General features: G+C 35.1%; 1 protein-coding gene across 1 annotated transcript; it reads left to right on the plus strand.

The window, feature by feature from the left end:
- Window positions 1-6,707: 6,707 nt before the first annotated feature.
- On the plus strand, window positions 6,708-9,027 carry LOC131613670 (uncharacterized). The gene is made up of 4 exons (XM_058885318.1): window positions 6,708-7,188; window positions 7,456-7,683; window positions 8,095-8,357; window positions 9,022-9,027. Exons 1-4 carry the CDS (start codon window positions 6,708-6,710, stop codon window positions 9,025-9,027), a joined length of 978 nt encoding a protein of 325 aa, XP_058741301.1.
- The last annotated feature ends 1,730 nt before the right edge of the window (window positions 9,028-10,757 follow it).

Here is a 10,757-nt window from a genome sequence, read left to right on the forward strand (position 1 = left end):
TCGATTTTGTTTACCCAAAAAAAACCGATTATTTCTGAAAATAATAACATCGATTTTTTATCAAAAAAATGTCGATTTTTTTATAAAAAATTAAAAAAAGTCAATTTTTTTTCTGAAAATAAGAAAAGTCAATTTTTTCCGAAAATAAAAAATCCAATTTTTTGCGAAAATAAGAAAATATCTATTTATTTCAAAAATATAAATGTTGATTTTTGTCAAATATAAAAAAAAAATCGGTTTTTTAAAAAATTAACAAAAAAGTAGATTTTTTCAAAATTAAGAAAAGTCGGTTTTTTCCAAAAATAAAAAAGTCGATTTTTCATGGAAATATGAAAAGTAGATTTTTTTCAAAAATAAAAATGCTGATTTTTGTCGAAAAATAAAAAATTGATTTTTTTGAAAACCAATAAATCAAATTTTTCCAAAAATTAAAATGTAGATTTTTGTCTATTTTTTATTAAAATTCAATTTTTTTCAAAAATAAAAAAAAAAACAATTTTTCTGAAAATAAGAAAAGTTGTTTTTTTCGAAAATATAAATAATTAACTTTTTTTCCAAGAAGGTGATGTCTAAGATGAGGGGTCATCTAAATCCCTCATCGGTGAAACCCAAAATAATTATCATTAGATTTAATTGATGGTCAATATTTAATAAATTTAAAAAAGAGAACAAATGCTCATTTTTACAGCTAATTATTTTGTATCACTTTTTTAATTTGTGAGTTGTATTTTATCACTAGAATTAAGTTTTTTTAACGAGCTACTCAATTTCAACTCAATTTTAATTTAACTTTGAGAAACATTCAGGGATATCAACTTGCCTTCGTTAGTGGGGATCCCCATAGGGATTCCCCGTTTGGACTCCCAAAGACGGGGAATTTTTCCCTCGCGGGGACGGCGATGGGGAACAAAGTCTCCTTGAAGCCACTTCGAGGACGGGGGCGGCGCCGTGGCGTAAATATCCCTCGCCTTGTGGAGTCCCCGTGAAACAACCAGATCAAAATCTTCGGATCAAAATCAATGAAGTCGCCATCGATTGTTTATTTATCCCACATAATAGGAAAGGAAAACATCGAGTAAAACCTAAAGGGAAAAAACAAACAATGGTCTTACGACCAAGAAAAAGGGTAAGGGTGTCGGTTACGCAAGGAGAAGGGATTAGTCTCCTCACGTCCGTCGTACCCGACGGGATCCGCTCTTGTTAGTCTAAATCTATGAGTGTTAACTAAAAATCTAAAGCTAAAGGAAAACACATGAAAAAGGAAGAAAAGAAACATGGGGAAAAGAAAGAAATATATACAAGATTGTGGTCGTTCAGGCCTCGCGACCTAATGCCTATGTATCCCATTTAAGGAATCAGAGCAGCCATAGTTCGGCTTACAAGTTTTGATGTTTTTTAAATGAACGATGTTAAATGTCGTATTCCACTGTTGCTCGACCTTTGGAGACTTACACAATTGTCGTGGAAAGGAATTAACATGTTCTTAAAAAGAAAAGAAAATTTGAATTGGTTGGTATTTTTTGATGTAGATGGTGGTGAATTAAATCCCAATGCAAGGATACTCACCCTTCTCTACTTTTTAAGAATCTGAAATTTATTAGATGTTTTATGTGTTTTTAGTGTGTATATTTGCATTTTTATTTTGTTTGATAATAGCTCTTAGAAAATAAATAAACAATACACTTTGTTATTCATTTTCCTTATTACATTTGATACTAGAGTCTATCAATTAGTAGCATAACACTCAAGATGTAGTAAGCAAGCAACATTGTATTATTTTTGTATTTTTTTCATAAGAAACTCTTGTATTAAAAAATGAGTACTAGGGGTACTCAAACCCTTACAAGAGAAAATAGGAAATAACCTCGAACTCAACAAAGATCAAATGCACAAAAATGGGTTTTTAAACCACTCACAATAGTTACACAATTCTATCCTTAGCTACTATTGCAAGCCACCGCCAAGTATGCCAAAGAATCCAGTAGAATATTCCCTCATTGTCAAATACCGCATTATTGAATATCATATCATTTCTATGCTTCCAAATGCACCACCAAATAGTCACCCATATAGCTCCCACCCTTTTACTTGGCATCTTACCGGACAAAGAGTTTACGCCCATCAGAAGTTGGCTGCAACAATCTACAGCAAGATGTTCATCTAAATCCAACCAATGAAATAATCTTATTCATCACCTTTGGAGCTTTTGAAAAAAGTATAAACAGATGATTTGGATCTTCAATTTGCAACTGACAGAGAATGCAAAGGGCTTCTTGGTTCTGCATGATGACTCCTCTATGTAGGAGTTGTTTCCTTGTCGGCAATCTATCATTCAATAACCTCCAGCCAAAAATCTTTAATTTAGAAGGAACATAGGCTCCCCAAATCACTGAAAACCCCTTATTTCTACCTTCCTCCAACATATCGCCGCCTTGCTCTTGCATTAACAGTTTATAACATTACCATACCGTAAAAAAATTTGACACGTCGAAAGGCTATATAATCTCATCTACAGAATTAAAATTCAGGTGGATATCAAACAACAAGGATTTCGATTCTTCCAATTCTACAGTCGCCTCCAAGCCTAAAACCTCTTCGGCTCGGGAAACCTTCCAACACCAGGACTCACCACTCCAGTACCCCATATTGATAATAGTATCGTTATAAGCAACATTCAATTATAAGGAGCACAAGAGGTATTTAACTTAATACAAAGATTCAGACCTCATCCGTTTACAAACAAGTTAAAGTATTGATTGACCTTTTATTGCTAGTTTCAAATAAGGATAAAATATAAATGGAGGTTGTACAATAAGTTCTTTAGCATCATTTTGAGGGTGCAGTTTTCTAAGAAGGAAAACTAAGAAACTTCAAACATACAATCCAAATGCATTTGAAGCTCAAGTGTTCATATCTTAGCATATCTTGTTGTTAATGCCTTGCATTGTGTGATTGGCATTTATGTTTGGCTAAAATATAGTAGTAGCAATATGTAATAGGATGTATAGAACTTGCAAATATAAACATGTACAAAACAGGTACAACAACAAGATGTTCTATGGAATGTTGAGACATGCTCTATGACAACATGTCTTATGAGATGTCATATGCAGAAACTCATGACATTGCGCCTGCTAAGCTGAAATATGAAGATTCAATATGTAATCAATGGATGCAGAATATTCTATGGAATATTATGAAATCATATGTGGCGCAGATTTAAAGGTCAAGAGAATCAAGTCAGAATATTGAAGATTATGTAGTCTCTAATTATGGAGACAATTTAGGAAACTTATGATTAAAGACCTTTCTTATAGAAGAAGTTTTCTGCTGATTTGTAACATCAATTATGGCTGTGATTGAAGGCCCAAATCCAACTGGGAATAGGTTATAAATAGGAAACTTTGTAACCTAGTTTTTTAAGAAAGCCCAGTATTGAAAAGATGTAACCATTAGGGTTTGTCAAGGTAGATCACTCGTGTTGTGGGATGGCTGCCATGTTCTTTTCAAAACCTGTAGGTAAGAGAAGTATTGTTATCACCCGAATCCCGTAGGTAAGAGTTGAGTGATTTTTTTCTTGATTAAATCTTTGAAGCAAGATCAAGTTTTAGTTTTGAAGTGTGTCTTTAGTTTCTTAGTTGGTTTTATCACCGTTTGTGAAGGGAATTGAGGAGGGGCCTCATACCTAGGTGAGTCTTAGGTAGAAGTAAAGCACGAGTAGTATTAAGAGATTAGATCGCAAACTGGTTGTTTGCTGAGGTTCTATGAATTGATTCTATTTAGTGGACATGGCCCTGGCTTGGTAGTGTAACAGTCCGTTTTTATGGTATTTATTTTATTATAATATTTTATACTCCTTGGTGTGTTAATTATTTATTTAACCGTTATGAGATTTAATTATTAATTTAATTAATTGAACTTGAGTGCATTTGTGTTTAATAGAATTAATTAAGTTATTAAAGAGTTAGAGTAGTTGGGCCTATTTATTGGAGTGATAAACAATTAGGGGGTGTTGTTAATTTTAAAGCCCAATATAATAAATAGAGATAGTAAGAGAGGAAATGAAGAGAGAAGCATCATTTTCATTTTCTGGTTCAAGAATAGAAGTGGAGGAGAGGAACAAGAAGAGAAAAGCTAGGGTTTTGGAGGAGAAATCAAGAGGTAAGGGGGAGAATCCCTAATCATTGTGGGCTAGTATAATAGAGTAATTGGTAGATTAACATTATTATTTATCCATAGTTGAAATTATAAATTACTTGTTTCTGAAATCTATTTAGTATATTTGGGTTTAATGAGGAATTAAAATTTTGGAAGGAAAGAACAAAGCCAATGGCGGAACAGTTTATTGGGCTCATATAGTTTTTGAATTCGGCAAATGAAAACCGGATGATGTCATAGTTATACACTAATGACGGACGGAAGTGGATAATCAATGGAGAATACCACTTACTGTGTAGCCATGACATACTTGTTTCGTTTCCCATCTTTTTCTTTTATTTATCGCTATTGTTGCTGTATATGAATATGAACCAATAATACAATCACTTGCTAGCTGATAACTAAGTAGAACGTGGGCCACTAGCAATTGGTTGATTTGAAAACACACTGTAGCATCTAATTTAATTTGGAACCGTGGAATCACCCATATAATTATAGGATGGGACAATACCACTGCTACTAACTGTTGCGCAGGGGAGGAAACGTGAACCACTTAATTTTTCTTATGGATAGAACACATTCCTTGCTGACTAGTTTTTGGCCAAAAAGGAAAATATACTTGTTTCATTTAAATGTCCCCTTTTCATTTATTAGATTGATGATGTTATTTTGCTAAACATCACACGTGAGGTCACCACCTTATATTCCCTTTTATATAGAAATGCTACTACTGCTGGTGTTTAGATCAAATGGTAATGTAATACAAGCACACACTGTAGCGCATGGAAGGCCATGTTGGTGGCCATTGATCCAAATAAATATGTGAACCACCTTCACACTTCATTAATAGACATATATGATAAATATATTTAGATTAATTGATAAATAGGCATGTTTGAATGGAATTGGCTTCTATGTAAGATAATATGTTCCTAATAAAAATAGTAGTTGGATTGTATTTCTATTATGGTCCTACAATTGAAATTTAGAAATAGCTAGATGATAAAAAAAAATACTAATGTCTTGTTGGTTTAATATGAAAGTGAGTAAACCATATGAAATTGACAAATTGTGAGTTAGCATATGATAGTGTTAATTAATAGTGTTAATTGAAATGGTGGATTGGAATTGTGTGTTGACTATTATATGTGAATAATGCTTATGTGATGAGAATGTGGTGTACAATATTGTGGATAATTCATAGAGTGGATTATTGTGATATGCTAAATATTAAGATGGTAGAGATGATCTTAATTGCATATGTTTGTTAACATTGTACATACATTCATATCATGGTGTGCCTTGAAACAAAGGTGGTTTGCTTTGAAACAAAAGCGAGGCTTAGATTCTAGAGTGAATCGGAAGCGGTAGACTATATGTTTACATTTTGGGTGGGCTTTGGTCTTGTCCGGATCGGAAGCGTGGCTTGGATTCTAGATATTGAATCGGAAAGCGGTGAAACTTTGGGTTCACAATTCGGTACCACATGCATAGCGTCAGATATCTTGCATTGAGTCACATTAAAACTATGCGATAATTGAGTATGTGAAGTTGATGCAGTTGTGATATGTATATGAGTTTGATAATTGAACGAGTGAAGTTTGAATACATATTTGATTAAATGTGTGAATATGTGATAATTATGATTGTGTACTTAATTGAGAAAATAATAGTAGAATTGAAATATTATACTATTTAAGCTTGTTGAATACTCGATAACATGTGAAATATGGGTTGATTACTGTTATCTACATGGTTATACATAGTATGATTAATTACTTGAAGTGTTGATTTAACCATTGTTTTCCGTTATAATTTCTTCATAATGGTTCGTATTCTCACCCTTTTGTTTTAATGTTGCCTCGTTTGGCGACATGCAGGTTCTGGAGTTTAGTAGCTCGTGCAAAACTTAGCCGGAGGTTCTTCCTTGGTTATTGGAGACTAGGTAGTGAGTCGATGCTCTGGTCATGTAACACTGGGTAGACTAGGTGTATTGAACTCATGTTATATTGCTCATGTATTATGCTATGACTTATGAACTTATTTGTTGGTTACTCGTCATTTTGAGAGGCTTATAAGCCAAACCTTTGATTATGTCTTATGTTGAATTGAGACCATTAATCGATGTATGATCATGGTATGGGACATGTATCATTATGAATCACATGAGTATCATATATTTCCTCTGTGAATGCATATCCAAGTTAAATTGTGATTTTATATTGAGTGTTATTAAAATGACCAGGTGTAGTACGTTGTGTAAATAGATGCTGTCGTTTTTTTAAAGGTTTTTAGTTCTTCTAAAAGCATCGATGTGACGCCCTTTTGAATTATATGCATGCTATTCTCTGATTATATGATGAAAAGGGGTGTTACATTAGTGGTATCAGAGCATGGTCGGCCAGTTGGTCGATAGTCGTTAATGTTTTCTTATCTTGTTGTATTTGATTTGTGTATCTGACACGATCGATACTGTTTGTCTGTTTGTTTGGTTGACTAGGACGATGGTTGCAGGCAGGAATGATGATGCTATTGCTGAGGCATTGGCGATGTTGGCTGGTGCTATTGTTCAGATTCCTCCAGCGAATGCGGGTAACTGGAACGGGGATGATGATGGGTACCGTGCATTAGGGAGATTCCAGAGGAACAATCCTCCTGTTTTTGAGGGTGAACATGAACCAGATAAAGCTCAAGCTTGGCTGAAGGCGATTGAGAAGATCTTCAGAGTTATGAACTGTACTGATGCTCAGAAAGTGCAGTTTGGTACTCATATGCTGGAAAAGGAAGCTGAAGATTGGTGGAATAACACTCTTCAGAGGTTTGAAGAAGATGGCATTGAGGTTACTTGGGATCTTTTTCGTGATGTCTTTTTAGAGAACTATTTTCCTAAAGATTGTCGTGGGAAGAAAGAGGTGGAGTTCCTTGAGTTGAAGCAAGGAAATGGTACTGTTGCTGTTTATGATGCTAGGTTTCAGGAGCTTATCAAGTATTGTCCCCACTATAATACTGCTAATGCTGAGAGATCTAAATGTTTGAAGTTTGTGAATGGCTTGAGACATGATATCAAGAAGGCTATTGGTTATCAACAGATTACCCGTTTTACTGAATTGGTTAACAAGAGTCGGATTTATGATGAGGATAGTAGAGAGAGTGCTTCTCTCTACAAGAGTTTGAAAGGAAAGAATCAGGATCGTGGGAAACCGTATGATGACAAGAAGAAACAAGCTGGTTTTGGCAAGAAGCCAAGTTAGGGAGGATCTTCTACTCCACTTAAGTGCTTCAAATGTGGTGTTGAAGGTCATAAAGCTGCTGAGTGCAAGAAAGAGGTTACTACTTGTTTCAAGTGTGGCAAGTATGGTCACATAGCTACTAATTGTAGAGGTGGTTTGAATGTGACTTGTTTCAACTGTGGAGAGAAAGGTCACGTTAGTACAAAATGTGACAAGCCAAAGAAGGAGCAAGCAAAAGGAAAAGTGTTCGCATTGTCTAGTGCGGGAGCCACTACTGATGAAAGGCTAATTCAAGGTACGTGCTTCATTAATGGTACACCTTTGATTGCTATTATTGATACCGGTGCAACACATTCTTTCATTTCCTTGGATTGTGCTAGGAGATCGAACCTTGTATTATCTGATATGCGTAGAAGTATGGTTATTGATACACCTGCTATGGGTTCTATTTCTACTTCTTATGTATGTCTGAATTGTCCATTGAGTATCTTTGGTAGGGATTTCGGGATCGATTTAGTTTGTCTTCCTTTAGAACAACTTGATGTGATTTTGGGCATGAATTGGTTGGAATTTAATCGTGTGTATATCAACTGTTTTGATAAGACGGTCATCTTTCCTGAGGATTGTATTAAAGAAGATTCATTCTTATCTGCTAAGCAAGTCGACGAATCAGTTCAAGATGGAGCTGAATTGTTTATATTGTTAGCAACCTTAGATGTACGCGAGAAGAGAACCATTGAGGAATTTCCGATAGTTTGTGAATTTGCGGAGGTATTTCCGGATGATATAATTGATTTACCACCGGAACGAGAAGTTGAGTTTTCGATTGATTTAGTTCCTGGAACTGGTCCTGTATTGATGGCTCCATATAGGATGTCCGCTTCTGAGCTAAAAGAGTTGAAGAGTCAACTTGAAGAGTTGCTTGAGAAGAGATTTATTCGTCCTACTGCATCGCCGTGGGGTGCACCTGTTCTATTGGTCAAGAAGAAAGAAGGCTCGATGAGATTATGTGTTGATTATAGACAATTGAACAAAGTGACGATTAAGAACCGATATCCACTTCCGAGAATTGATGACTTGATGGATCGGTTGGTTGGAGCATGTGTGTTTAGCAAAATTGATTTGAGGTCTGGTTATCATCAGATTCGCGTTAGGGCTGAGGACATTCAAAAAACTGCTTTTCGGACGAGGTATGGTAATTACGAATATTCCGTGATGCCGTATTCTCACCCTTCTGTTTTAATGTTGCCTCGTTTGGCGACATGCAGGTTCTGGAGTTTAGTAGCTCGTGCGGAACTTAGCCGGAGGTTCTTCCTTGGTTATTGGAGACTAGGTAGTGAGTCGATGCTCTGGTCATGTAACACTTGGTAGACTAGGTGTATTGAACTCATGTTATATTGCTCATGTATTATGCTATGACTTATGAACTTATTTGTTGGTTACTCGTCATTTTGAGAGGCTTATAAGCCAAACCTTTGATTATGTCTTATGTTGAATTGAGACCATTAATCGATGTATGATCATGGTATGGGACATGTATCATTATGAATCACATGAGTATCATATATTTCCGCTGTGAATGCATATCCAAGTTAAATTGTGATTTTATATTGAGTGTTATTAAAATGACCAGGTGTAGTACGTTGTGTAAATAGATGCTGTCGTTTTTTTTAAAGGTTTTTAGTTCTTCTAAAAGCATCGATGTGACGCCCTTTTGAATTATATGCATGCTATTCTCTGATTATATGATGAATATTTTGGGGTATAAAAAGGGGTGTTATTGGTAGCCCCTAGAGTAGGATTGTGAATCCGATTTGGGTAAACAATTCATTGTGTTATTTATTTTCTGCACTGATTTATTAATCTGTTAAGTAATGGAAGTCATAACATCGAATATAACATCAGGGATTTCTTCCAAAGCTTATGGCTGTATTGAACCACCCCAGATCAAAGATTGCATATGATGAAGGTGGAGAAAAACACAAGAAAGGGGGGATTGAATTGTGTTCTTTATCTATTTAAAATCCCTTTCTTTTCATTAACGTCGTTTCTTTCATTTAATCATCTATTGGATTATGCTTTGATGTTGCGGAAGCATGGAGGATACATAACCAATAAGACGTTCATTTTAACTTCTAAAAGATAACAGAACTTCTCACTTGTTCAATACAGTTCAACATATTAAATCTTGGAGGTTCTACGTTAAAATGATACGTGTAAAAAGTAAAAGACTCATTCATTTTTATCCTGGTTCACCTTCTAACTAAGGCTACCTCCAGTCCACCTTCTTCAGGTGATTTGCCTCTCAAAAGAGGTCTTAATCCAATATAACCAAATCATGATTACACCTGCACGAACCTCCATCGTGACTAACATCCTGCAGAGCCAACTGTCATGATTAACCATCTGGACAATGACCCGTTCAGTGATTTACGTGAGATATAACGTCTGTTGACTCAGGCACCCTGCACAGTCTAACCATTGTGACTAACTCTGCACAACCAACCTATTGTGACTAACCCTGTACAGCAAACCACTGTGACTAACTTCTGATAATGAACCGTTCAGGGATCCCAGCAGGATATAACGTTCATTTAGCTTCTGGAGATTACTAAGGTGCTTATTAATTTAAGCAAATTTTCTCCCATTCTAAGTATATACTATGCAAAACAATGACAAGTAATCACTGTGAGTGAATTATCTGTTAAGTCCACTTTCTGCATTTTCTGAACAAAATCTTTGCTTCTTGATGGTAAGCTGAGTCAGAATTTCAGCTTTATATATAGAGTGCTTTCTTCAAGAAGTTCTTCGTCTTCACTTCTTCTGTCAAGCAAATCTAGATTATTAATCTTCTACTAGAAGCTGCTTCTTGTGTTGATTTTCGTTTCTTCAAGCGGATTAAGAACATCCGTTCCTATTGAGAGTTGCATCTTTGGTTCTTCTTCCAATTTTCTTCTTAAGCAGATTAAGAACATCAGTTCTTATTGAGAGTTTGCTTCTTTGGTTCTTCTTTCAATCTTCTTCTTAAGCAGATTAAGAACATCAGTTCTTATTGAGAGTTGCCTCTTTGGTTCTTCTTCCAATCTTCTTCTTAAGCAGATTAAGAACATCAGTTCTTATTGAGAGTTGCTTCTTTGTTTCTTCTTCCAATCTTCTTCTTAAGAAGATTAAAAACATCAGTTCTTATAGAGAGTTGCTTCTTTGGTTCTTTTCCAATCTTCTTCTTAAGCAGATTAAGAACATCAGTTCTTATTGAGAGTTGCTTCTTTGGTTCTTCTTCCAATCTCCTTCCTCATCTTTTCTTCTACTAAAAAACCATTCCTTTGATAAGCGATCTAACCCCTTTTTATAACTGTCAAATATGTTTGT

This window comes from Vicia villosa, linkage group LG6, assembly GCF_029867415.1.
Source record: "Vicia villosa cultivar HV-30 ecotype Madison, WI linkage group LG6, Vvil1.0, whole genome shotgun sequence".
Classification (NCBI taxonomy): Eukaryota; Viridiplantae; Streptophyta; class Magnoliopsida; order Fabales; family Fabaceae; genus Vicia; species Vicia villosa.

Excerpts from the sequence above, each read along its gene's own strand:
- LOC131613670 (XM_058885318.1), top strand. The coding sequence starts at position 6,708 with ATGTTGGCTGGTGCTATTGTTCAGATTCCTCCAGCGAATGCGGGTAAC. Across the intron at positions 7,189-7,455 it reads TAATGCTGAGAGATCTAAAT|GTCATAAAGCTGCTGAGTGC; the intron begins GTTTGAAGTTTG and ends GTGGTGTTGAAG. Across the intron at positions 7,684-8,094 it reads TGATGAAAGGCTAATTCAAG|CAACCTTAGATGTACGCGAG; the intron begins GTACGTGCTTCA and ends TTATATTGTTAG.